This window comes from Panthera onca, chromosome B1 (assembly GCF_046562875.1).
Source record: "Panthera onca isolate mPanOnc1 chromosome B1, mPanOnc1 haplotype 2, whole genome shotgun sequence".
In the NCBI taxonomy this organism is placed as follows: Eukaryota; Metazoa; Chordata; class Mammalia; order Carnivora; family Felidae; genus Panthera; species Panthera onca.
The window spans coordinates 3,398,104-3,425,547 of NC_138342.1; the positions used below are offsets into that span (position 1 = coordinate 3,398,104).

At 62.4% G+C, this 27,444-nt stretch overlaps 1 protein-coding gene across 1 annotated transcript in view; it reads left to right on the forward strand.

The window, feature by feature from the left end:
- Nucleotides 1-8,874: 8,874 nt before the first annotated feature.
- The window catches only part of ABLIM2 (actin binding LIM protein family member 2), a 143,064-nt gene continuing 124,494 nt past the window's right edge, over nt 8,875-27,444 (forward strand). Inside the window, exon 1 of the mRNA XM_078446315.2 lies at nt 8,875-9,065. Coding sequence (XP_078302441.1) covers nt 9,056-9,065 — 10 coding nt within the window. The 5' untranslated portion in view covers nt 8,875-9,055. The remainder of the gene's footprint in view (nt 9,066-27,444) is intronic.

Genomic DNA, 27,444 nt, shown 5'->3' on the forward strand with positions numbered 1-27,444 from the left:
GGCCAATGAGAGACTGCCACAGCCCGGCCAATGAGAAGCCACTACACTTCCAACTCCCAGTTTCATCCAATAGACTTTCAGTTTACAATAGTGCCCCCCCCCCCCCCCCCCCCCACTACTATAAAAGAGCCATCACGGTTCTAAGGATTCACCTGTGGTTTTAGTCTGGCCGCTTGATGCGGGTTTGCGATTCTCTGCTGTGCTCCAAAGAAACTCATTTTGCTGATAAGTTAACTAGTAGTTTTATTTTTTAAGGTGATCAGTAGCCAGTCTTTTCCGTGAAATTATGTGCCACTTTCCTGTTAAGAAAAATCGGCCTCTTCATGAACACAGCCAAGTTCCTTCTGGGAAACACTTGCTCCTCACCTGCCCTGTGCCAGGCCCTCTGTGCCCTGGATGCTCAGTCAGCACCCAGGCCTCTGGCCAGCTCCCCACGGGGACAGGAAGGAAGGGACGGTTTGGTCTGCTGCCGGGTGGGGTGTGGGCGAGGCCAGGCTCCTCGCCCACGGGACCTAGAAGAACAGGACAGCCACACCTCTTCTCTGCAGATGTTTTTAGTCATGTAGACACAGGACGGCATGTAACTGGCCCGTCCCTCTCTCTGCTGGGGCTCAGGTGGGACTGCCCTCGGCTGGTGTCCCCACCCGGGGCAGGGGTCAGTGGAAGACCTCAGCCCCAAGTTCCTGCTATTCTCTACCTCATTTCCCTTCACCCCACTTTCTTAATCACTGTTTTCAAATCTTTGTGAGACACTCCAAGGACTCTCCAGAATGAGTTAGGGCCCCAGGAACTGGAGTTAAAACATCGAATGAAACACAGTCCCCTGCCTGGGCTGTCCCTCCAGCCCATTCCTTTAGCTGTCCTTCCTGGTCCTTCAGATCCCAGCTTTTCTCTGAGGATCTCACAGCATCCAAAGCTCACCATCTCGTGCAGGACACAAGGACGCTCATCAACGGTTTCATGTGACCAGACCTGTAATAAGAGGAGTGAAACCCAGAGGAGTGCCCAGCTCAGCTCAGGGGTCAGGGAGAACCTCCTAGAGGAGGTGGTGTCTACACCAGTTCTTACGGATCGGTAGGGCCAGGAAGAGGAGGAGAGGAAGGCCTTTCAGTGGAGCCGTGGGACCCAGGTCCAGAGGTGGGAGGTCCAGAGGTGGTGGGATGGGAACAGGGCTGGGGGGTGAAGTGGGTGAGGAGTGCAGCCCTTGGGGAGCTGTGACCCACTGAGGCCCGAGGCAAAGGGATGGAAGGATGGACGGATGGGTGGGTGGGTGGATGGGTGATGGATGGAAGGAAGGAAGAAAGAATGCATGGACAGATGGATGATGGGTGGGTAGATAGGTAAGTAGGCAGGGGGTAGATATGGGTCTCTTTTAAGGAATCGGCGCATGGGATTCTGGGGCCTGGCAAGAACAAGATCCCGAGGGCAGGCTGACGCTCGGGCAGGAGTCGACCCTGCAGTCTTGAGGTGCAATTTCTTCTCCGGGAAATCTCAGTTTTGCTCTCAGTTTTGCTCTTACGGCCTTGAAAGGATTAGATGAGGTCCCACCCACGTTATGGAGGGCAATTTGCTTCCCTGGAGGTCAAATGATAACAGATGTTAACCACACCTGCAAAATAACCTTCGCGGCCACGTCCAGAGGAGTGAGTATTTGGCTGATTGGCCGGGAACCACAGCCTGGCTGAGTTGGCCCGTGAAACTGACCATCACAGAAGGGGCTTCCTCCCCACGAGGGTGGGTGTGCATTTGCCCAGGGAGGGGGGCCCTGAGACCCTCCAGGGAGGGAGAACCCAGTGATGGACACCGGGAGGGGTGAGAGCAGGAAACGATGGAGTGTTCTGGAAAGGTGGTTGGTGTGGGACCTGCAGAGACAGCAGATCAGCTCCCAGGGGGAGCTGTGTCCACAGGATGGAGCCCCGAGGGGGTCCTCGGTGTGTGGCCGGGCGCGGCTGGGCGGGGACTGGAGGTGGTTTTGAGTGAACGGGAGGGGACGTGGTGCAGACAGCGAGTGTAGACGCTTCTCCCAGAAACATGACCAAGATGATCATGGGGTGACGGGCAAGCTTGGTCCGGAGGGCACTATTTTGCTTTTGTTTTTAATATGAAAACGCCAGAACCTGCATCTTTTAGCATTGCCCCAGACAGTGGCGTTTGGCATTGTCCTCAAACCCCTCAGTCCTGCGTCTGCTCCCAGTGGCTTGGTTGGAGCCCCCCAAAATTCTAGTGGAGAGTGCCCTGTGCTGGCCGTCGGAAGGACGCTCATCGGGCCTCAGCCAGGCCTGTCCTCGCTGGTGACTTCTGCACATCGCTTAGTCTTGGTGACCTAAGGCCCCTCGTGCGTCAAACCACGCGGTGCTCACCGTCTGGGCCGGAAAGGGCGCTGGAGCGAGAGGTGGTGAGGACAAAGCCCTTGGCAATCCTGCAGGAGGCGAGGGGGTGAAGGTCCTCCCCAAAGCCCACCCCTTGCTCACGCTGGCAGCTGGGGAGGACGGTCCTCGCCTGGGCCCTCTCCCTCTCCCAGGAGGCGGGACTGTTCCTGCGCACAAAGCCACAGGACGTGGTGCAGTCCCTCTGCACATTCCAGTTACTCCCGGGGGGCCCGGACCGGCTCTTGCCTCACCTCCCCGGCTTCCAGCACCGCAAGGTGCTGGGTGAATGTGTCTCCCTGCCTCTGAGCTGCTCTCACATGCTCCCCACTGCCCCCGTCCGCTTCTGCCGCAGAGGCACACGATTTCATCAGGCGAAAGGCTATTTGATCGGCAGCCCAAACGCCACGTCTTGCGCGGAGTCATTTCCAGGACGAGGCCCGTATCTCCGACTTCATTCCATCACCGTGACCAGCCGGCTCCGTGACGGCAAAACGTTGCCGGGTCTGCCGAACCCGGAGGTGGCGAGGGTGGAAGGACTGGTGGCTGCAGTCGGGCAGTGCACCCGTGACCGCCCCCCCCCCCCCCCAGCACACTCCTCCTTCCCACCTTCCCCGGGGAACTCAGGTGAGCCGTAGGCGTGGGACGGTGAGGTTGGGCTCGAGTCAGCCGGACACTCGAGGTGTGTGATGTCCGTTTGCGAGAGCAAGGCTCTTGCAAGACACGAGTCACACGTTATTTTAATTTTATTTTTTACATTTTATTTATTTTTAATAGAAAGAGAGACAGAGCACAAGTCGGGGAGGGGCAGAGAGAGACGGAGACACAGAATCCGAAGCGGGCGCCAGGCTCCGAGCTGTCGGCACAGAGCCCGACATGGGGCTCGAACTCACAGACAGCGAGATCATGACCTGAGCTGAAGCCGGACGCTCAACCGGTTGAGCCACCCCGGCGCCCCAGTCACGTGTTGCTTTTACCCTTGGCTTCATATGGCATGGTTTTAGACTATTGAGTGCCTGGAAAGATCCCACAAATGAAAACATATTTCATTTGTTCCCCCGCTTGGCTGTGAAGTAAATCAATTGCTGGGCTGTATTTGGAGGTGAAGGAAGGACAGAGAAACCCACAGCTGCAGCCAGACTGTGCCCGGAGGGGCCCTGGGGTCATTGAGGGCTACCAGATGCTGTCTATTTCCGCTGGCCACCGTGTGACTTTGACTGGGGGCTTCTGGCACAGTTGGGTTTTCAGGGCGACACCTTTCTAGACCAGGCCCCGGGGGATCCCAGCCACTCTGTGCTGCTCTCTGTAGAAGCAACTTGTGGGAAGCCTGAGCAGACCCAGGACAAGGTCAGGAACACTGGGAGGGGGGCTCAGGGGAGTATGACCTCTTTCCTTTTGGAAAGAGCTGAGCAAGGGGTGGCAAAGGGGACCACGGCCGGGAGCGTGTTGAAACCACGGTTTAGTGGCTACTCTCCCCTGCGTTGGAGACCCCAGGGTGCTCTGCGGACCCTGAGATGCTCTGGAGACCCCAGCACGTGCCAGAGACCCCAAGATGACCAAGTCTTGCCTGGCAAGCTTGGCGTCTGGCTGGGGAGCCAGACAGGAGCCAAATGGCAAGACTGGGGAGTGATGTGGCAGTGACAGGCAATGCCGCAGGGAGCAGAGGTGGCCCCTGGCTTAGTCAGGGGGGTTTCTCCAAGGAGAAAGTCTCCATCGAAATCCAGAAGGTGAGCCTGAGTTATCCAGGTGAGGGTGGGAGCATTTGCAGCAGCCCAGGGAGCAGCGGGCCTGGCATAGTTTGGGGCCCAGAAAGGCCTGCTCCACATCCTTGGCCCAGGACGCTCAGCCTTGTCGCTTGGCTTCCCGGGTGCCAGACCTAGAAGGCACTGTCCCAAAAGCCCACAGCCTCCTCCAAAGGGCCTGGCTCTTCCACTTGGGAATAGATTGCGTTGGGGTAAGCTAAAGTCTCAGTTTCCCTGTCTGTAAAATGGGGATATGATGGTGATGCCAGTAAAGAAGGGTTCATGGGCACAGAGCTGTCCCAGGTCTTGGCTGCCCGCCTGGCCTGGCTTGGCCCTGGGCATTCTGCTCAGGGGCAGTTTCCACTGCCCCTCAGCTCCCACCATCTGAGCATGAGGCTGGTCCCATGAGGGTGAGACAAAAGCCCTCCATCCAGGCTCTTCTGTCCCATAGGAGTAGCCCCCTGGCCCATGGGTCGCTGACCCCTCTGCCTCCCAGCCCCTCCTGGGCTGTTCTCGAGAAACCCGACCCAAATCTCTACCTGACCCAGACTGTGTGAGGTCAGCCCCTGGGGGGCCACCCGGCTCTCCACCCAACATGCTGTACGTCCCAAGGCCTTCGTGTGTCTCAAAGGGGCAATAAACATTTTCAGGACAAATGCCCCCAATTTTGAAGCCATTTGCAGGCCCGTGGCACAGTGACACGTGCCTGTGCTTCTCGCAGGAGCATTTATCATGAAAAGAAAAGGGCCTTTCCCCGGGGTTTTGACCATCCCTTTCCAGCCTCCTGTGCAACCCAGCACCTGCCTGTCAGCACCAGGCAGGGCTGTTCGTGGGCCCAGGTGCTCTGACATCTTGGCCCAATGACACCGCCGTCCTCCTTGGAGCACGGCCTCGGAGCAGCGTCCACACCTAAGAGCCTCCGGATCCCAAGGCAGCCGTGACAGTGCCAGAGGCAGCAGGCCGAGTGTCCGGGGCCCATCCGGGAGGGACAAAGGCCAGTGTTGCAGGTCAGAGGCTCCGGCCAGCGCTCCGACCTAGTCCACGAGAGTCTTGGAAATCTCCACCCCTTCTGTGCTTCCCCGACGTGAGGCCCAGCCAGGTTTTGTCCCCTTTCCAAGCCTATAGGGTACAAGACCACAGCCCTGCTTCAAGGGGTGTGGGAAGGATTAAATCAAATGGACCATGTAAGTTCCAAGGTGGGAACAGTGAGGCAGAGGCATGTGGGGCAAGAATGGGCATGGAGCTGGGAGAAAGGGCCAGGGGGCCACTGTCTGGGGCACCTGTGAGGGGCTTGAAGACCCCAGTGAAAGCTGTGATAAGCACTTGAGGTGGGAGGGGCCCTCAAGGAGCAGGTGAAGCCCCTTCCTTGTCTGCCAGGGGCCCAGAACACAAGGGTGTCCCTCTGTCTGCAGGAGGTGTGAGCCCAGCAGGAGGGGGCTGGGGGCGGGGAAGGCAAGCCCCCACCGCCTTATGGTTCCTTCTGTATCTGCGCCCACCCAGCCAGCTGTCCCCTGACTGTTAGCCTGGAACCTCCTTGTCTCAAGGAGCCCTTGAAGGTCCTCTGACACCCGCCCCCCTTTGCCTTCAGGGCCTCAGGTGGCATCATTTTCTATAATGAGTCATGTGACTTGAGAAAAAAATTCTCATTTTTTAAAAACTAGAACAGTGCCCAGTACACTAAAGGTGTTCATTAAAGGTGGATAGATGGGTGGATAGATGGATGGATGGATGGACAGACGGATGATGGAAGGATGGATGGATGGATGGATGGACAGACGGATGATGGAAGGAAGGATGGATGGATGGATGGACAGACGGATGATGGAAGGAAGGATGGATGGATGGATGGACAGACGGATGATGGAAGGATGGATGGATGGACGGATGATGGAAGGAAGGATGGATGGATGGATGGATGGACAGACGGATGATGGAAGGAAGGATGGATGGATGGATGGATGGATGGACAGATGATGGAAGGAAGGAAGGATGGATGGATGGACAGACGGATGATGGAAGGAAGGATGGATGGATGGACAGACGGATGATGGAAGGAAGGATGGATGGATGGATGGACAGACGGATGATGGAAGGAAGGATGGATGGATGGATGGGTGGATGGATGGATGGATGGAAGGATAGAGGATAGAAAGAAGGATGGATAGATAGAAGGATGAATGGATGATGGACGGATAGACGATGGAAGGAAGGAAGAATGGAAGGATGGACAGATGGAAGGATGAATGGATGATCGAAGGAAGGAAGGATGGATGGATGGATGATGGATGGATGGTTGGATGGATGGATGGGGGGTGGGTGGATGGATGTAAGAAATACACGAGAAAAGAAAACAGTCTTTAGGGGAAGTGATGTGTCTCCCGGATATGTTTTAATAACAATGGTGATAATAACACCTATGGGGCTCTGACTTCTTGGCAGACACATTACTCCGTTATTCTCCTAACAAACCCTACTGGGGTTCATACTGTGCTTTGAAAGGTAAGAAAAATGACGCACAGAGAGGGTGAGCAAGTTGCCCAAGGTCACACCTGGTTCACAGTACCAGGGATGAGAACCAAAGTGTGGGTCAGTCTATCCAATCAGTCAGTGGCGGCAGGTGCTGTGCAGGAAGAGAGGACACGCGAGCAGGCCTGCCCCGGTGACAGGTCCCCTTGCCGGGGCACCTGCTGAGGGCGGAGGGCTGGCAGCATAGCCACAGACCTAGGTCAAGCCCCTCCCTCACCTCTGATTTGCTGGGTGACTCTGGGCAGGGCCTCCTTGGGCCTTAGGTTCCGTCCTCTTGAAAGAATGTGCCAGAATCACATGACCCTGAGGTCTTTCCGGGTTGAAAACTGCTGTGACCCCCCACTCCCTTCCTGCTGTTTCATGCCAGCTCCATGGGGAGGCCCGGGGTGGCCACACAGCAGGCTGAGCTCTGGGACCAGCCAGGAACCAGGCTAACCACACCCACCCTGACTCACACCCGCATCCACACCTTGGTTTTTCCCGAGGCCGGGCGGTGTGACCTCGGCCTCCCTGCCGTCCTCACCAGGCTCTGCGGAGGAAATCATATGCTTCCAGGAGGTTCCTAGGGATCTTTGGAGACACGGGGGTGCTGATGCTTCTGCCAGGGAGGAAGCAGGACTGCGGGGGGCTCGGCAGAGAGCTTCCTGAGGAGGGTGAGCGGTGGCAGGGGTGCTCCCACCCTCTCCTGCCTCCATCCTTCTCCCCCTTCACTCCACAGACGTTTGTGGGGATTGTGGGGAGAGCCCGCTCTGCCGCAGACCCCGTGCAAGGCACTGAGAACAACAGTGATAATGATGGCATGATGTCCAAGACGTTTATCGATCTCAACTCAGAGGCGTGCACGGCATACATTAGCGTGTGCAATCCCCAGAACCGTCCTGTGAGGCAGGAGCTCTGTCTGGTTGGATGATGGACACGAGGCACCTTGCACGAGCAGGTGAAGCTGGGCTCCCTACCAGGTGGGTCAGACCTCAGGCTCCTCCGTCCCTGCTGGCCTGCATCTGCCCGGCCAAGACCGATGACCCAGATTTCATGCTCTCAGCCGACTTCGCTCATCGGTCCTGATGCCCACATAAGGGTCTTGCTCAGGGTCGCGTTAAGAGGGGAAGCCGAGCGGGGAGGGAGGCATCGGACCCTCGCACCACACCGCGCTTGTGTTCTGGGGAAAAGCCCAGAACAGGGATTAGAGCCTGCAGCTGCAGGGCCAGCCACCAGGGCAGGCCTCCTGGGGTTGCTAGGGCGCCCGGCCGGGCCTGACCGGCCTTGCCTGTGGCCGGTTCTGCTGGGCCTGGGCTTTCCCTGGAGTCCGGGGTAGATGGGCCAGAGAATCTGCTCCCGCTTCGGTATGCCATTCAGAGTCCACGTTTTCTGCGGCCAGCCCTCCTTCCCTTGTTGGCTGCATCTCCCAACAGCCTTGGCCCAAGCCAATCGTCCTCCCGCCACCTCACCCCGCCGTGCCAGGTCCGGAAGCCTGCCTCCCGAATGTTCCTCCAGTCCAGTCGCCTGCACCCCAAGGACCCCTTTTGTCAGTACCAGGCACCAGCGGGTTCTGCCCGCTCCCAGTCCTTTCCTGAGGCCCACCCCTAGTCCTTCCCTCTCCAGGACTCGGACCCCGCCCCGTGCTGGGCTCCTGACGTCACAGAGGGCAGTCGGTGACAGCGGGGGGGGGGGGGGGGGGGGGAGAGAGACTGGGGCCGGGGACTACCGTGGGGTAGGACGCGGCCCCTCCTAAGGCGCCAGCCAGTGCAGCGCGGCGGGAGCCTGCGGTGTGTTGCCCTAGACCTGGAGTCGGGAGCCGCGCGCCAGCCCGCGCCCCGCCTCGGTTTCCCTGTCTGCACAACTGGGTGAGGCGGGGGTTGGCCCAGGTCTTCAGGCCCCCTGCAACTCCACGACTCAACTGGAGCTGCACCAAGCTCTTGTCCCTTGGCTTCTCTCCCTGTCACTCCCGGGCTCTCGGGAGCCGCCGCCAGCCAAGGCGCCAGCCAGGCCGCTTTGACAGCCCCGCAGAGACCCACCGGCCGCGGCGGGAGGCCGCAGCGGCGTCGCCTGGCTGCGCGTGCGCGGGCCGCGCTGCCTGCCGGGACTTGTAGTTCGTCCGTGCGGCGGGTGGGCCGCGAAGGCGGAGCGGCGGGGGCGCTGCGCCTACACTTCCCAGGGCGCGTCCTGCCAGCGGCGCGGCGGGGGCGGAACGGGGCGGGGCCGCGCGAGGGGGCGGGGTTGGCGGGGGGCGGGGCCGGCGGGGCGGGGCCGGCGCGCCGGGGGGCTGCGGCGGCGCTGCGGGCGAGCGCGGACCTTGCCCGGGGCTGGCAGACCCGGGAACCCGCGGGCTGGCGGGCTGGCGATCGCGCGGGCGCGGCCCCTGCGGGCAGGAGCCTCGGGCCGCCGCAACGCCGGACCGCCCGCCTCCCTGCCGCCGCCGAGATGAGTGCAGGTGAGTGTGGGGACCGAGGGACCGGCGCGTCCCCGAGCTGGGTCGCGGCGCAGCGAGGGCTGTGGGGGCATTCTGGGGCTGCACCTGCAGCACCGGGGAAATCACCCACTGGCTCCACCCAACTCTTGTCCCGGGGTCTTGGCAAACCCGAGGGGCGGTCCGCAGCCCCCTGCCCCTGCGCCTGCGGCGCGCGCAGCTCTGCAGCCCGGGCCGGAGACCCCTTCCCACCGCGCCGGCCCGGGTGGCTGCGCCCGGCTGTCTGGAAGGCGCCACTTTTTTGCTTCTCACGGGTCCCGGGTCGCTGCAGGTTGCAGAAGCGGGCGGAGCAGGGCCGCCGCAGACCCTGCCACGGAGAGGTGTGATGACTTGGGGGGCTTTGCGGCAGGGGGTGCCGCCCTTGTGCTGCGCTCGCGCCGCCTGAGCGGGGTGGGGGGGGGCGTCAGGTCGACCCCCGGCGTCTTGGGCTCTTCAGCTGCAGGTTTGGGGGCACAGACCCCGCAGGTGGGTGCGACCCGCCCCATCTCCCACCGCTCGGCATCTCGGGCCCGCACCCCTGCGCGTCCCTCAGGCTGCCTCCCGCCGCACCCACCAGATCTGACAGCCTCTGTGTGGCCCTGGAAAATCCCACAGCGTCACAAGCCAGCCGCACCTACTGCGCTTGGGGAAACTGAGACCTATAGCAGGGAGGGCATGAGTCTGGTGCGCGGCCAGAGGGGCCCCTGATTTGAGAGTCTCCTGTGGCCTGGCACTGGGCGGAGGGTTGGTCCGTACCTTCCCTGGCAGAGAGGGGCCGTCACCCCATTTTTCAGGGTGCGACGAGGCTCACCATGCTTGAGTCCCTTGCTCGGCTCACGCAGCGGAGTGGGGATTCAAACCTGGTGCTGCCTGCCTCCTGTGCTCTTTCCTCTGAGCCTGTCTCGCCAAAGACTGCAGCATGGCCCTTGGCCATGGTGCAGAAACCACCGGGACAAGCTGGGGGGAAATGGGACCAGGGAGGGAGTGTGCATTTAGCGAGTGCTTGCCCCGAGCTCTGCTCTTGGTTTAGGAGGGCTGTTTCCAGGGACCCATCTCGCAGGGGAAATAGTCCCCTCCCCCTCCAACCAAGGAAGGAGGGACCGCACTGGCAGTGGGCGTTGGGAGAGTGGCTGAGAGCAAATGGCAGGCAGCGGGAGGCAGAATTCTCTAGAAGAGGATTTCTGAAATGGCCAACCTGTTCTCTGGAGGTGGCTGGGGAGCGGGGCGCCCTGAGACCCGGCAGAACCTGCAGACACATTTATCTAATGGCAGGTGGGGATAATGACAGGGTGCACACAGGGTAATTTTAGGTTTTCTGTGATCATAATTGATGGTTCCGGTCCCTCCTGTAATCAAGGGGAACCCTGGAAGGAGCACCAGCATTTGTGGTCGTCTTGGGAGAGGGGCTCTGTGGGCACCGGGGGCCGTGCGGGGTCGTGAATCCAACGAGCAAGGGGGCTGGGGTTTGAACCGTGCTGTCCGCCTGGTGGCAAATTGTGATCTTGGCGAATGGTGGCACCTTCCTGAGTTCGGCTTCCTGGGGTGTGAAAACAATATTCCTGGTCACCTGGAGCGGATGAGATTCGAGTGGGAAACCCTGCACATAGTAGGTCCTCAGTAGCTTGTGATGGTCATTGCTAGGCGGCCACGTTCCCTTGTCTTTGTGAGTTTGCCCAGCCCTTTGGAAATGCCAGCGCGCCTGCTCCCGTCCACCTGTGGCTCATGCCCCAGATGTGTCCCCGGGCCGTTATGTGCACCCCACACCGCAGTGGGGGGAGCGGTGGTCCCGCGTGCCTGGCGCCTGGCTCTCGTGTGTGGCCGCTGTGCACATCTGGCGTGTCAGGGGCTTCCATCATCAATGAGGGCAAGTGCCCTGATGCCCCCCTCCCGCCAAGAAGACTGGCATCATCCCAGAGCTTGGTGCTAACAGGTGTAGGTGGGCATCACTCTGTCCGGCATCCAGCTGCCCAGATGGGCCCTTTGGGCAAAGCCCGAGAGTCTGTACAACCTTCCCAGGTCACAGGCTCCCCTCCTCCATGCCACCAGGCTGCAGGCACGTCTTCCTTCAGTTACATGATGTGGGTCACCTTTGAGATGGCTTGGGTGTGGCCTCAGGGCCCCGTGTATTTGCCTGCTTGGTTTGTGGCCTGTTATTTTGGGTGGCCAGGGAAATTGTCAGAGGCGGCATCCTGTGTCAGACCTAGATCCAGATCCCACGCGCTAGCTACGGGTTCCTTGTGCCTCAGTTTCCCTGTGGTATGGAGGGAATGCCCTTAGCTCTGCACGTAGCCTTGGCCTGCTGGCACGGGGGCCAGCAGATGAGGAGTGTGGTGGTCTCCTGACGTTGCAGCCTGTGGGGGGTCACAGCGGGCGAGGTGGGGTTGAGGGGAGTCCCTGATCTGGGAGGGGCCCCAGGGCCAGCTCTGATGGATGCCAGGTCCTCGAGCAAGACCCATGCTCTGTCTGGGCCTAGATACTGTCCCTGGCGGCTGCGGGCCTGGCAGGTGGGCATCCCCAGCTGCTCAGAGGCTCCTGGCTCCTGGCCGGTTGGATCAATGTGCCGGGGCCGCCATAACAAAGCACCACAGACGGGGCGGCTTAACCACAGACGTTTATTCTCTCGCTTCTGGAGGCGGGAAGTTCAAGTTCAAGGTGAGGGCCCGGTTGGTTCCCGCTGAGGCCTCCCTCCTCGACTTGTAGACGGACCTCTTCTCTCTGTATTCACAGGGCTTTCCTTAGGTCTGTGTCTGGGTCCAGATTTCCTGTTCTTAACAAGGGCACGCCGCTCATGCTGGATTGGGGCCCACGTGACTGGCTTCGTGTTACCTGAATTACGCCATAGAGTCCCTCTCTCCAAAGGCAGTCCCGTTCTGCGTTACCAGGGGTAGGGCTTCAGCATGTGGATTTGGAGGGAGGCACGGTTCAGCCCCAAACAGGTGCAGGGCCAGGTGGAGAGCCTGGGCGGCCGGCTCCACCGTCCTGAGTTCATGGCTGCCTGGTTAAGATCTCGGAGCTGCGAGGGATCTGGAGAATGTCGGGGAGCAAACCCACTCACATGCACAGAGGGGAAGCTGAGGCCCGGAGAAGGGAAAGCAACCGTCCAGGGTCGAGGAGAGAGTGCGGCAGAGCCAGAACCCGAGCCCCGGTCCCCTACTCTGGTTACCACAGCCCTGGGTATTTGGAACAGAGACACAGCCCTTCACCTAACCCGAGTGTGGACAAGGACCCACTGTGGGTAGCCGCAAAGGTGCTCACATCAGTGCCACAGGAAGTTAGCAGCTGCCTAAACGTGGAGGGGAGTGACGAGACACCAGCCCGCCGTGCGGTCACTCGTTCGGGGGGCTCATGCTTACCGCACGCCCGCCGTGTGCCCGGCACAGCGCCAGGCCTCCGGGGAAGAGCAGTGGACAAGAACCAACACAGTCCGCATCCCGCTGGAGCTGCTCACGGCCTGGGGGTGGGGGGAACATTCTAGTTAACAGTATGTGAGGAGGTTTTAACTTTGGGAGAAACGCTTGAGCAGACGAGTTTAATTTAGACAACGGCGGAGGGCAGGGTTGTACGTCATCCGCAATCTCCAGGCTGCAGACACAATAAAGGAGGAAAAGCCGGGGGACACGCGTCACGATGATGTCCGCAGCGGCCTCTCTCGTGGAAAGAGGACAAAGAAGGTTCCCCACGTCTGCGTCTTTATATACCCTCTGCGACTTTCCCAAGTTTTCTTCATTGCGTATGTTCTCCTTTTGCAGTGAAAGTGGGCAAGGAGTGCTGCCGAGTCTAAGCAGGGCGCACGAAGTCCGTGACTTGGTGGGAGTTCCAGAACATTCCGTTCTGCGGGGGCTGCTGTCCTTTGGCTGGGAGTGGGGGTGGACGGTGTTAGGGAGCTTCCCACAAGCAGGGGCCCTGGTGCCTGGCTTCTCTGCATGACTCTGTCAGAATCAGGTGCAGAAGACCAATCATCCTGACCCAGAAATCCATCTGAAAAGGGCGGTTTCTCGCCCGAGAACCAGCTGGCACGCTCTGGCTCCGCAGGGGCATCCCTGAGTCTGACCTGTTTCCTCTCGTGTTCAGGGGCACCCCCTGACCTGCCACCCAGGACCTTTGGATTCTGTCGTTGAGGTTAATTTGGGGTTAGATGGCATATTTTCTGGAATCAAGTTCTGACTTTGGTGAACTCTCTTTTTTTTTTTTAATGTTTATTCATTTTTGAGAGATAGAGACAGAGCATGAGCAGAGGAGAGGCAGAGAGAGAGAGAGAGAGGGAGACACAGAAGCCGAAGCAGGCTCCAGACCCCGAGCCGTCAGCACAGAGCCCGACTCGGGGCTCAGACCCACGAACCGTGAGATCATGACCTGAGCCGAAGTTGGACGCTTAACCCACTGAGCCACCCAGGTGCCCTTGACTTTGATGAACTCTTGGCGAGTCCGGTCTTAACTGTCCCAGAAAGGGGAGTGTCACCCTCGCTTATGGAGAAGTCACCCGCCTGGGACCCTGACTCCCCAGAGCATCATCTGGAGTGTGGGAGAGCTGAGCTGCGCGGAGGAGATGGGCGCCTCGGGGTGATGACAGAAGAGGGTGGGAAGGGCCCCAGCCGGCAGGGTCTGTCCTGGCACCGGTCCTCGGCGGGGCCAGCCGTGGTGGCCGACAGCAGCAGCTGCCGGGACTCTGGTCCCTCCCCTCTGCACCGACACGGGGACTTCCTCACACCCCTTGCTCTGCCCCTGCCTCGACAGGACAGGACAAGGCCTCCACTGAACTCGGGTGTTGACATTCCAGCTCGGTCACCTGCTGGCATTATTGATTGTGGAGCCTCTGTGTGCCTCCGATGCCGCCTCCCCCAGGGGTCTCGGGTAGGGACTGAGGGTGCGGGTCCTGACGTGTGGGAGAGGCTGGAGAAGTCAGCTAAAAGAGCTGCCACAGGAGAACACCGTGGTGTTCGGATCGCGGCTCAGTTGTGGGTGACGACCATGTTGGGAGCCACGGAGGGGACCGGCCAGATGTGTGCCGACTCGCATGGGCGGAAAGCCCTGGGCCTCAGGGCTGGTAGGACGCGGGGCAGAGCAACCTGAGCGGAGCGTCTCTGTTTACTCGGGGATGTTTCCGTTGCCGTGGCCTCTAGGGTGTCAGGAAGGACTGTACTTCAGTGTCACCGCAGCCACGGCTCACGGGACGCTCCCTCGGGCCCCACGCCCGGCCAGATGCTCCTGAGTTCTCACAGTGCTTCTCGGGGCTGCCCGGGTGTCCCCATGACCGGAGGGAGGCGTCCCCGTGACGGGAGGGGAAGCAAATACCCAGAAGAGCCTGGTGGCCGCCTGGCGTCGCGCCACACCCGGGCTTGAACCCCATGTGCCCAGACACTCCTCTTCCCACGTGGGTGGGCTCTTTGCGCCCACCTTCCCCCCACTGCCCCCTGCGCTTGCCTGAGCTGGCTTTTCCTGCCATTTACTGCCCCCCAGTAATGCGTGGCTGAGAGTTTGGGTTGGATAAGGCTTGGCCATTTCGTAATAATGCTTTGTAGTGACGGGGGGACTACAGGGTCCATCTTGTCCCCTGGGGCATGAAGCATATTTGCATCGTTCAGGTGTAGCACCTGCGTTCCCAGAGCCAGGGAGGCAGAGCCAGACTCCAACCCAGCTCTGTCTGCCTCCAGAGGGCACGCTCTTTCCCCTGCCTTCTCCAGGGGCTCCCGCCTGGGGTCCTGGCACCACCCAGAGATCTGCATCCACATGGCTCAGACCACGAGGGAGAATTTCACCCCATCAAGCCTGCAAGCCTCTCTGTAGCCCGGCCCCACTGGCCCTGGTTCTCCCTTCCCCCAGGTCCCCGAGACCTTCTAGAGCAGCAGTCACGACTGCCCCGCGTCCCCGCTGCGGCGCCCGGCCCAGCCCCCCCGGCATCATCCAGCCCCATGGGTCGTGCCTCAACTCCCGGGAATCCCAGCTCCACCCACCCGGGCCGCTGTGTGACGTTGGGCAGGCTGTCTTCCCTCTCTGGGCCTCAGCGTACCCGTCTGTAAAGACAGGGCCTACCGTCACCCTCAGGGATGTGACCCGCTTCTGACAACCCTGTCCCCCCTCCACTGTCCCCAGAGAGATGGTCTGAGCTTGAGGCTGAGCCAGCATCTCAGGGAAGCATGGCCCCCATCATCCTTTTCTGCCACGTAGAGCTCGTCTGACAATTCGGTGGCAGGAAGCACTTGGCCTTTACACGGAGGCTCCCTGATGTAAGGGGGCTTCTCCGCAGCCTGCCAGGGAAGCCACGTCTGTGGGCGTCTGCCTCGTACCTGAGCCGGGATGCCCGCATCCTCCCTGTCCGTGGGCAGGACTGGGGAGGGCAGAACGTGTGCTTTGCATTTCGTGGCACTCACTTTCCCTTGGCCGCAGCCAACAGCAAGCCCCGCTGGGTGCCGGGGCTGGTCCTGGGCGCCTTCTGCCTCCGTGGGCTCCTAGGCTGGTGGCAGCCCAGCCAGGCTTCTACTGAACAGGACGCGTTTGGGGGGCTCTGTGCACCATTTGCCTCGCCTGAAGATTTCTAAGCAACGAGAGAGGTCGTGTTGATGCCTTGGAAAGTACCGTCGGTGGCTTGGGGGTCAGGCTGACCTGGGCTCCAGTCCCAGTTGTCATCTGCTAGTTGGGTCCCGGCATCTGGGTTGCTTAGCTGCTCTTTGCCTCAGTTTCCCCACCTATAAAGTGGCGGTAAGAGCACTCCAGCCTTCTCCAGTGTTTGCCAGCATCCAGAGCCTCTCTCTGACCCTCTGCCTCTCCTCAGACGTGGGCGGCCCCAGGATCCTACCGGAAGATGATGTCTCAGTTGGGGCTGCAGGTGGGTGTGAAGTTCAAGAAGGAGGAGTTGCCAGGACCATCCCCGTGGCCCCCACTTCAGGTTCAAATCCATCAGGATGACTCCCCCCGCCCCCAGCCTTTGCCCTGTGATGGCCGCAGTCCAGGTGCCTCTGGGGACAAGGACGTGGGTCCAGGCAGACTGCCGGGGGAGCGACCCCAGGAGGCACAGGTTGAGAGGACGAGGGGGGAGAAGGGGAGGGGGGAGAGTGGGGGCATTCGCATGGGTGGGCAGCTCCTCAGGGCAGTCCCGTGTTGGGGGGAGTGGGATGCTGGGGTCTTTGCCCTGCAGGGTGGGCGTGGTCCCCCCCGTCTGGTCCAGGGCCAGCGAGTGTCCACCGTGCTGTGGGGGAGCCTCAGGTTGCAAAGCAAAGTGGTGCATGGGTTTGCAGCACGGAGGGGTCAGCCAGCTCCCGTCCTTGTCTGCCACGGGAGACCTAGGGGTGGGGAGGGGACAGGTGTCACCGCAGCTGCCACACCCGCTGTGGCTCCCACGTACTTCGGATATGGTCTAGCCTCAGCTCGGGGCCACCTCTGTTCCCAGCCATCAGCAGCCCCTCAAGGGCTCAAAGCCATTCCAGAATGTTCCGATGACTGTTTATTGAGCACCCACTGTGTGCAGAATGCTGTCCTTGCTTGTGGTGCCCAGACGCCCTTGCTTGCCTTTTTCCTGCCGCTTTCTCCACCGCCCCCCCCCCCCCGGCCCCCGTGCTGGAGCTCCTCCCCCTCAGTCTTCCAGGCTTCCAACCAGAGCTCCAGACCGGCTGTGACGCTATCCCCGCTCTCTCGGGGACTTCACTGCCCTCCCTCCACAGAGCTGGTGGGTGGTGGGCAGGGCTGGGGTCTCCTGCTGAGGACCAGGGTTAGGTCCTGCCCCTCCCCCAATGCCTCGTCTGGGATGGTGTGGTGAGCTGAGTAATGGCCCCCTGAAATGTCCCTGTCCTTGTCCCCAGAACCTGGGCCTATGTTGGAAAGGGACTTTGCAGATGGGATTCAGTTAAGGACCTTGCCTTGGGGAGACTACCCAGTGGGCCCCTCGTGATCCAGGCCCCTCAGGAGAGGGAAGCAGGAGGCGGAGAGGGGAGAGGAGGGCCGAAGCAGAGGCCAGAGGAGGGGGGACCGAGGAGGGTCTGGGAGCCTAGGAACCAGGCGCCTCCAGAAGCTGGACGGGGCGGACGAGGGGTCCTCCCCGGGAGCCTCCAGGAGGAGCCGGCCCTGCGGACCCATTTCAGACTCGGAACCCCAGACCTGTGAGAGATGACGTCTGCTTCAAGCCTGTAGGTCTGTGACCATTTGTCGCAGCTGCTGCCTGCGACTCCGACGGCCCACGTTCCCCACCTTCCCTGCTGCTGGGTCGGGAGGCCCAGGGAGAGGCAATGTCTGCAAAGGGGGGATTGTTCCCGACCTCCTCAGGGGTGCGAGGCTGTGTGGTTTCAGTGCACGCATGCGCCCAGGGCCTCCTGCTCCTGGCGGTGTTTGGGGAGCACCTTCGTGAATAATGAATGCGCGAGGACTGCCCGTTGGAAGAGGAAAGGCAGGGAGGGGCCGGTGTTTACCGAGAACCTCCGGGCTCCCGCTCCGGCTCACGTGGGCCTCTCGGTGTCCAGGGCGGTGGGGTCGTGCCCCAGGCTCCGGACGCCTGGCCAGGGCGCCCGCTCACCGACCGGGCGGGGCCTGCGCACGGATGGTCCGTGTTCTGAGCGTTCCTCCTGATTAGTCCCAGCTTCCTGACTGGGTGGGAAACCGGGGCTGGACGTCCGTGGTGTGTCCCATAAGTCACCAGCCCGGATTCCAGCCTGCGAGCTCCTGGATCCAAACCCACTTCGCCCCTGCTCACGTGGCCCTCTTGGACCTCAGCCAGCCTTCCTCTCTTGTGGTCAGTGTCAGACCTGACCCCCAACATCTGTGCGGTTTCAGACGGTCCGCGTCTGCGGGGTCTGGAGCCAGGCCTTTCTCTAGTTCTGGGGGCACAGTCTGACACCCCCCGGGTGGGTGGGGGCAGGGGGATCTCACACAATCTGCTTTCCCCCGGTACCGGGTGAGCCCGGGTCTCGGGATGGTGCGTGAGCGGCTCTGGGGTCGGTGGGAAGACATAGGACGGTCTGGTGGAGAGGTGATTGGGTCCTAGCTCTGGCTGCGTCCCCCCCGGCAGGTGCCTCCACCCTCGGAGGCCTCACCCCTCACGTGCCGTTGGGGTTGGGGGCGTCTTCTGGGTCCTGCCAGCCCTGCACCCGGGTGTGGGCACCTCGGGACACAGGATTTGCTCTCAGGCAGGCAGGTGATGGCAGTGGCCGCGGTGTTTCCCACCCGGGGCCCCGGCACCCCGAGCACACCTCCCGCTGCCCCTGTGACGGCTGGGGCCTCTTGCCTGTGCGACACCTTAGGCACTGTTCAGCCCTCTGGGTCCCTGCCCACTGCCTCTCTCACCCACCCGCCTCAGGTAAAGCAGCAGCTGGTCGGACCGAGACGTGAGAAACGTTTCTGGATGCGCAGCCCTGTGCCCGACACACGGAGGGCGCTGGGCAGACCAGGGCGGCAGGGACCCTTCCCCGTGGAGGTCACAACCCAGACAGACAGGGAACAGGTGTATCGGAACCTGGTGGGAGGCCGAATGGGGACAGGACAAGAGGAATCGCGTCCGTATGGCATCAGGGAAGGCTTCCTGGAGGAGAGGGCATGGACTTGAGTCCCAGGACCGGCACGTGAGTGGTGACTGGGGAGGCAGGAGGCTCAGCACGAAGGCAGGGAGGTGGGGAAGGAGGGTGTCCGGGCATCAGCAGACCGTCCGGTGGGGCCAGAGCGGATGAGCCGCACGGCAGGGGTCAGGCCCGGCGGTGAGGAAGGAGTCAGGACGGCGACCAGCTGTGCGCGCCAGTGGTGGGCCCGGAGCCATGGCGCTGGCGAATGTCTGCCGTCCTGCCGTGGTGCCAGCACCCCCGTGTTCAAGCCCAGATCGACTCGTGGGCCTCCGAGGCCCCCCGATCCGCCTCCTTGTTTGTCATTCTGATCTAGTGGTTCGCCTCCCACTGAAACCGGGCCTGGCCTGCCAAGTGCTCGGGGAGTAGTTGTGGGTGTGGGGTTACGCGCATCAGCTCCCTCACACATGTCCCGGGGTGCTGCAGAAATCAGGAAATGCGATATGTGTACAAGAAGCCCGGCATCCAGCGAGGCGCCTCCCTGCCTGTCCCTAGTGGGGGAGGGAGTAGGGTGCAGTGTGGGTGTGGCTAAAGGGCAGGGCGGGTGTGGGTGCAGGGCAGTGTGGGCGTGGTTGCAGGGCCCAGAGCGTGTTGTGGGGCGCGGCCCGGCCACGGGCTACTGCACGGGATGGGCGGGGTCCCCAGTGCTGGGTGGGTGGGGGCTCCTGGTGCTGGGGGACGAAGGGTGGCGGTGCCCCGTCTGCAGGCCACCCGGGACTCGGGCTGCCTTGATTGCTCTCCCCTGCAGGCCCTCTAGTTCCCTGCTCGCTCTGTCTCCCTGGCCAAGCCGGGCCCCCTGAAGCCTGTAAGGCCTAGGGCTGGCATGACACGTCCCGCCACCGATGCTGCCTCTTCCCCTCCTCCCTCGGCCTCCGGTCTCCTGCACCCCGGTCCCTTCTCTGTCTGTGCCCTTGTGGGCAGTGGCTCAGCCAGCAGGCTTTGAAGGAGCCGAGAGGACTTTGGACAGGCAGTGGCTTATGTGCCCGAGCCCTGGGGCGGGGAGGGGTGGGGGCCGGTGAGGGCCTCTAGGGGGGCTCGTTGCAGCCCAGTGCAGGAAGCTCTCCTGGCAGGTGATGCCGTGGGCTGGAGGTCACGGGGCTGGAGAAGAGGGGACTCAGCCCCTCCTCACTGGAGGGCGATGCGCAGCAATAATTTCCTCACCATTCTGGAGGCCGGCGGGCCGCTCCCCCCAGCGTCCCCGGGCTGAAGTGAAGGTGTCAGCGGGGCCACCACTCCGGGGGCTCCGGGGAGAACGCACTCCTTCCTCTTCCAGCTTCTGGGGCAGCGACCCCACATCCCTTCCCGCCCGTCTCCCCTGCCTCCCTCCCACCAGGACGCTCGTGAGTGCATCAGGACCTGCCCGGACCATCCATGACGGTCCCCGTCTCGAGACCCTTAACCGGATCGCACCTGCGGCGAAGGGCATCCCCCAGCATCCGGCAGACAGCCTCCGTGCCCACCGCTTCTGGGACCCGCACTTGTCCTCACCCTGTGGGGTCTCCAGCCCGGCAGAGGGTTTTCGAGGATGACTTCTCATTGGGGGAAAAAAAAAAATGCGACTCTTAACTCGGCTAAATTTAAACTTCCCCAAACCCCACGAGCTGGATCCCGTCACAGACTGCTGACTGGGGCGCCAGCTTCAGGCACACCCACCGAGCCTTAAGTACATCCGCGCCCTCTGGTAGAGGAATCGCTTCTTCGGGACTCTTTCTGCAGAGGCTCTGGAGCACAGACACGGGTTTGTCGTCCCGCGCAGGGCGGGCACGCTGTGCACCGCGGCCGTCCGGCCCCCAGAGCGCGGGGCACGTTCATCACTGTCCGTCCAGTGGGGGCTCTCAGACCCGCTTCTAAATGTGTTGTATTTATTGGCGTTTCCTGAGCCGGACGTCAAGATAGAGAAGATCCTAAGATATTCGTTAATTCGACGGATAATAAACAGCCCTTTGTATGTCAACATGTGTTTTTAGTGGCCCGAGGGGCTTGCTTCACAGTCGGGCAAGTCTCCTCAATGTCCGGCTTGAGAGACGACGGCTGGACTTCACGTCCGGCCTGTGTCCAGCCGGTCCCGATGCCGCACGTGCCCTCGGGACGAGGTGCGAGTGGACCCGGGAAGCAGCATCTGAATCTTGTTCCGAAAGTGGCTCTGACTCCCCGACGGGGTCTCGGCCCCCTGCCCCCCAGTGCTCCCAGCCCCCACTCCTTGGAGAGCCGCCGGTCCAGGCGGGGTGCCCTGCAGTCGTGACGACGGTGATGAGGGGTCGGCGAGCCCACGCGTCAGTGCTGGCGACGGGTGAGGAGCAGGGGACGCAGAATCCCACGCGCCGCTCCGTGTCCGGGACGCACGCACGGAAGAGACGCGGGGAGAAAACGCAGCACCGCGCGGGAGGGTCGTGGGCACCTTTTGCGCCCCGGCTGACGCCGGGCTGCTCCTGCCGACCCACTTTGAGGACGCGCAAGGGGCAGGGTTCGGCTCAGGGAGGCTTGATTTGAGCGCAGCTGCCCGGCTCTCCGGCCCCCGCGCCGGCTCCGGGGACGCATTTCCCCATTTCGGGAGGAGCGTGCTCGCCGTAGAAGTGGGGCGGTGGGTGGCACGACGCGTGACCAGCACGGGAGTTTCACGCGGGCGTGTGCATCGGCTGCAGTTACAGACGGGAGGGGGTTCTGCTCTGGAGCAGATTCCGGGGTGGTCCGTGAGGAGAGAGCCGGGGTGCCCGCACCCCGCCGAGCTGCAGCAGAAAAGCTAAATATAGCCCGGGCCTGTGCCGGTCTCCGCAGGGGCCCCTGCCCCCGCCGCCGCGGCCGGAGCTCGGGGGAGCGATTGATTTGTCTAATAAAAATCGATGTCTGCTGCTCGCGGAGCATCTAGTAACGCCGGGCCCGGCGGAGAAGTCGCGGATCCCCGTGGGGTGGGGGCGAGACTCCCACGCTGCGTGCGCACAGGGCGCTCTCGCTCGGGACGCGCGACGTGCGCGAGGTCAGGCGGCTGGTGACGAGGGGGCGGGGTTCACACGGGCCTGGCCGGCTCTCGGGAGACCCCCCCCCCCCCCAGTGCCGCCTCCCCCAGGGACACATGTCTCCTCGTGAGGTCTCCAGATCGACCTGCTTCTCCGTAAAAGGTGTCTCGGGGGTGGCGAGAACGAGAGCAGTGGACAAGTATTGGCCATTTGGCCCCCCGGACACTGAGGGGTGGCGGCCACATGCCTGTTTTGCAGGTGGGGACGTGGAAGCCAGGTGGCACCGAGAAAGCCACCTGGAGTCCCCAGCTGGCAGGTGGAACCAACATTTGCCCTCGGGCGTTCCCTTTGGACTCTGGGCTCCCGCTGACCTGTGACGTGCCTTCTGTGATCTGCACCAAATGTGGGTCAGCTTCCCGCTGACGCCTCCTGGGACCCTCTGCGACCCTGCGTGACCCGTCCCTGAGCTCGGAGCCTGCGTTGGTTCATGTGCGTGTGGGGTTTTCCTCCACACCTCGGCTGGCCGAGGCCGGGGGGCTCCTGACACTCCGATGGCTGGGCTGCGGCTGGGCTGGGGTGTCGGCGGTGGCTGTCACTGCCCAGAGCCCTGGGGACGGGGTAGGAAACATTCTGAAAGGGTCTTATACAGAAACCATTGCTTTTCTTAAAATAGGACCCACAGCCTCCAAGGTGGGTACCTTGGAAAGGGCATCTTGCTAGAAAGTGGGGTCCTGAGGGCCGTTTCTGCCCCGCCCCAGTGGCCTGGGGACCAGCACTGATGTCCTGCTTGGGGCTCTGATGCCTCCCTTCCTGGACCTCCTCGACTGACTTCCTATTTCCCCTGTGAGGACCTGCCTCTCCCTGATGGGGGGGGACTGATATCAGGAAGGACACCCCCTTCGCAGAAGACCCTTCTCTCTGCCCCAAAGGAGGGGGCCCCACCCTGGATCCTGTGGGCGGCACGGCAGCATCTTCCAACCCGCAGCCAACCAGCCCAGCGTCCATGGGGGAAGGGGGGGGGCAGAGGCGGTGGCTTCACTTGAGTGTATCGATCTGCTGGCCAGGTGCTGGAGGTGACCCTGAGTTAGTTCCTCGTCCAGGCATAATGAGAAAGCCAGACGGTACGTGATGAAAACACAGCATGAGAAAGCACTTCTCTGGGGACAGAGAGAAGCCGGCTAGTGAAGCTGCTCGGAGAGAGAAATCCTGGCAGGCTTCCTGGAAGAGGTGGCATTAAGCAAGTAGGTCTTAGCCAGACAAAGCCATGGGGAGAAGGGCGCCCCGCAGCAGGCACAGAGCCCTGGAGGAGAGACTGGAGGGTGTGCTGGAGAAAATCCACTGGTGTCGGTGCCCCAGGTTAGGCCCTGGGTAAGGTGCCAGGGCCCCACAGCCCTGTCTGCCTCTCCTGTACGTGGTCTCCCGCGCCTGTTTGGCATCGCGCTCGCAGGTGGTGTTCAGGGAGCATGTGAGGGGCCGAAGAGGCACAGGGGAGAGGAGGGGAGAGGGAGGACTTCGTGCTTCCGCAGGCACAGACCCTGCGTCTTCTGACAGGGCTGCTGGGGTCCAGGGTGCTGGCGAGTCAGCCGGTGATGCCAGGCCAGGCCAGGTTTAGGGGGCTGTGGGTGTCACGACCCCTGCAAGAGAGATATTGCCCAAGAGCTGGTGTGCCCGGGTCAGGGAGGGCTTGCGGGTCCCCGTGCAGGGGAGAGGGAGGCGGGAGCAACAGAAGGGACGCCGTGCTGAGGCCCCTCCTCGTCCTCCCCACCTGCTGCCGAGCTGTCTTCCGTGGCCCTTTGGCCCCTCTGGACTGCGGTTCCTCGAGGGTCACATGGGGTCAACCTCCTCTGAGGGCTCAGGGACAGGGGTGCTATCTCGGGGAGGGAGGTGGCACCGGCCCGGCGGGAGAGAGGCTGGGCGTGCCGGCCAGCCCCTGTTCTGGAAGCCCGGACCCCCCACTCCCACGCAGCAGGCTGACCCCGCAGCCCATCCACAGCTCTCCTGAGAATAGCAGAAGCAGCCCTTTTTCAGGCTTTTCCCATGTCATTAAATCTGTGGCTCTGTGAAGCCAGGGGACACAGGTGACAAGGGCATGTGCCCGCTGCGTCTGAGGTGAAGAGCCATCTCAACGGCTACGGCGCTCTCCCCGGCCGGGGGCTGCTGGGGCAGCGACGTGAGGCCCCCCCAGACCCCCGCTGTCTGGAAGTCCGGTCCGGTGAGGGAGGCTGGCAGGGGACCAGACAGGCACAGGCCTTAGTGCCTCAGTGCCACCTAGACCAGCGGGACTCAGAGACCCAGGGAGGGGCCTCGGGCCAGTCCGAAACCCTGGTGACAACCGGGCCGCGGCTGTCCCAGTTCTGGAGTAGAACCTTCTCCATTCCCCACGGCGTGCCCTACTCCAGGGACCGCGGCAGTTTGGCAGTGGACGTCTGTGGCTGGCGGTGGGTGGGGACGGTCACTGGCCTCCGTGGCAGCAGCAGGGGAGTGTTGACCGGCGGGCAAGGAGGGGCCGCCCCACCACCGCTGCCACGGAGGAGCTGGGCCCCTCCCCGGCCTCTGAGCTCCGTGGCAGGTGCCGGGCTGTTCGTACCCCTTCCTGTTCAGACACTCGTCCGCTCTCTGTCCGAGGTGATGGAACCGTGCGACACACGGCCGAACGTCAGCAAATTTGGAATGCGGAGGAAAGGAGGGCGAGCCAGTGCGCTGAGAGCGTCGTCGACAACGGTCCTCCTACTTAGAACCCAGAATCACGCTGGCAAACGGGGCTCCCGTGTGCAGACCCGCGAGGGACCTGCCCCGAATACTGAGCACAGCGGACCCACCCTCCCCCGCGGTGTCCTGTGCGGACACTGAATTATTCAGATATCGATTACTTGACTCAGCTTGAACAAAGAGACCCGAGTCGCATTCGTGGCTGGCAAAGGCCACTTCCCTGCGTGCCCGCGAGCTTCTGGCGAAGGGAAATGAATTGCAGGCAAACGCTGAACCAGGCCCCATGTGGCCGTGGTCTGGCGAAGGAGGACGGTGGGCTGGTAATTAACTGCGGGGCACGTCCGGGCCCGGACTGGCGGGTCCCCACGGGTCTTCCGTAAGATTGTAGCTCATGTTTCTTCCCAGCTCTGGGGTGTTTGTGACACCGTTAGTTTTTCCAGAATCCTCGGAAATACTCAGGGCTCTGGGGTGGAGGTGGGGGAGGCAGGACGCTGAGGCCACAGGGCCAGAGTCAGGGCTGCCTGTGCCCCGGGCCCCGGGCCCCACCCCCCGCCCTGAGATGGCTCGGGGGTGGGGGGAGACGGAAGGGGGATGGGTGGGGGCAGGGTGGAGGTCGGCTGAGCTCAAAGCCGGGTGGGATCACCTTGGAGGAGCAGTGCCCGCCCACCTGCCCCGCAGCAGGTGACCCCAATGATTTCAATGAGAAAAGAGGCTTTAAAAGACACGGTTCACACACCCAGGCCCCATTTGTGCTCACGGGAAGTGTCCTGGTCCTCGCCACCTCCCAGCGGCCTCTGGGCTCCCTGACGCCCGCCTGACGCCCGCCTGACGCCCGCCTAACTGGCCAGCCGGAGCCTGCCTCTCTGCTAAACTCTGTCACCAGCCCTCCACTGCCTCCCACACGCATCTGGGTACCACTCTGGCCAGAGGGGACCTTACAGGGGGGCCCCGAGCATCCAGTTTTGCAAAAGCCGACTGATGAGCAGAAAAGGAAAAATCTGTGACTCCCAGCAACACAGGAACCCCCCCAGGCCCCGCTGCTGTGTTTTCTCCCGGCTCTTGCCTCTGCGTGGACCCTCAGGTGGCACCCCGTGCTTGTCTCCTCGACCTTCCGGAAGCTTCTATGGCAAGCAGTATCGCAGCGACCGCGGGTGGCTCTGAGCGGGTTTTCCGTGCTTCGCTGACCACATTCTCTCTTTCCTTCACCAGGTGGACAGTGTTTCCCGTTTTGTTGTTTTGTGTGTTTAACATGTTTAAATTGAGATAACATACACATAATGCAAAGCCTACATTGGTGTCAAGGACATTCACATTCTTGTGAAACCTGCACCACCCTCCGTCTCCAGGGTCTCTCCATCTCCCCAACGGAAACCGTGTCCCCTGAACTGATTCTCTGGGCGCCCCGCCCGCAGCCCCTGGCGACCTCCATTCTGCCTTCGCCGGGCATCTGATGCTCTGGGGACCTCAGAAGTGCAGTCACACGGTGTTTGTCTCTGCCGCTGCCTCGCTGCACTGACCGTAACGTCCTCCAGGTCCGTCCACGTGGTGGCAGGTGTCGCCAGGTCCTTCCTGCTCCAGGCTGGGAGACGCTCCATCGGGTGGACCGCGTTGTGCTTCGCCGTTCGTCTGCTGATGGGCACCTGGCTGCTTTTGGCCGCAGGGGTGCACGTACCCGTCCTCCTCCGCTTCCTCGGGCATAATCCAGATTCCTGCATCGGGGGCGGACTCCGGGGCTCGGCCGAGGGGCTGAGACCCGGCCCCTCCCCACCCCCCTGCCCGTCACCTCCTCGTGAGCACCGGTGCCCGGGCCGTGGCGCTGAGCTCCTAGGGGTCCCTCCTCCCACCCCTGCAAATTTGCTTCAGGGGCCCGCCTTCCCTTGCGTGTCCCCCCTCCATCAGCCAGCGTTTGGGTGACCTCCAGCCGGCTCTCCCTGACCTCCCCCCACCCCCCACCGATGCACCTGTGTGTCCTCGTGTCTGGGTGCATCTGTGCCCTTTCTGTCCCCCTCCCTCGACCAGGGATCCCACGGGAGGCACTTCGGCACCCCTCCCCCGCCCCTCTCCGCCCCCGCCGTGCTCCCCCCACCCCTCCGCCCCAGAGCCAGCACACATCTGCTGCAGCCCAGGGGCCTGAGCTGTTGGGGGGGGGGGGGCACGACCCCGGGCCGCAGCTCCCGGGAACCGGGACAGCGTCCGCATGAGAGCGGGGTGGCCTGGGGCTCCCCGGGAAACACAGCCCCGTGCTTGGGAAAGTTGCAGGGCCCAGGCGCTGAGGTGTAAATTTATCCACACTGAGCTGGAAAACATGCCGCGCCTTCATTCCCCCGCTTCCCCGGTCCCGGGAGCGTGATTCATAGGCCCGCCCTGGTCGGCCCCCTCACGGCGCCCCGTTGTCTGCGACGCAGGGACGCTGACCCACGGAGCAGACCCCACGGTGGGCGGCAGGCGGCGGCTGGGGCCCCCCCTCCGTCGTGCTTTGGGGGTTTGCCGCCCTGGGCACAGCATCGACTGGCACGTTTTGCTTTCGTTGCGTAATGAAATTAAATTCACCATCTTCACCATTTCCGGGTGTCCAGCTCAGTGGCCTAAGCGCCTTCACGTTGTCGTGAGGCCGTCCCCACCCTCCTCCCCAGAACTGTTTTGTGTCCCCGGACTGACACGGGGCTCCCCGCCCCCGGTCCCCACCGTCCACTTGTGTCGGCGGATCTGACCCCTCCGGCCCCTCGTGGAAGTGGGATCCTTGCCCTGAGCCGAGTGTCTCCGGGGTTCATCCGTGCCTGGCGTGCGTCAGAATTTCCTTCCTCTTTCGGGCCGAACAGTATTCCGTTGTTGATCATCCACCTGCTGGTGGCCCCCCGGGCTGCTCCACTTCGCCTGTTGTGAATCATCTGCGGTGGCCGCGGGTATGCCGTCCTGATCTGACGGTCCCATCAGCAGCTCTGCGGCCGGTGGCCTCACGACCGTCCCGTGGTCCCGCCCTCAGCAGGGCCCGGGCGCCGGGCCCGCACGGGGCACGTTACGCGTGGCTCTTGGGTTTCCCTCCCCACAGCCTCCCGGGGCTGGGTGCCGTCTGTGTCCCCGGTGCACAGAAGAGAAACTGAGGCCGGCGAGGTGCCGGGCGCTGGATGGAGGAGTGGCCGCGTGCGGGACCCACATCACCCCTTT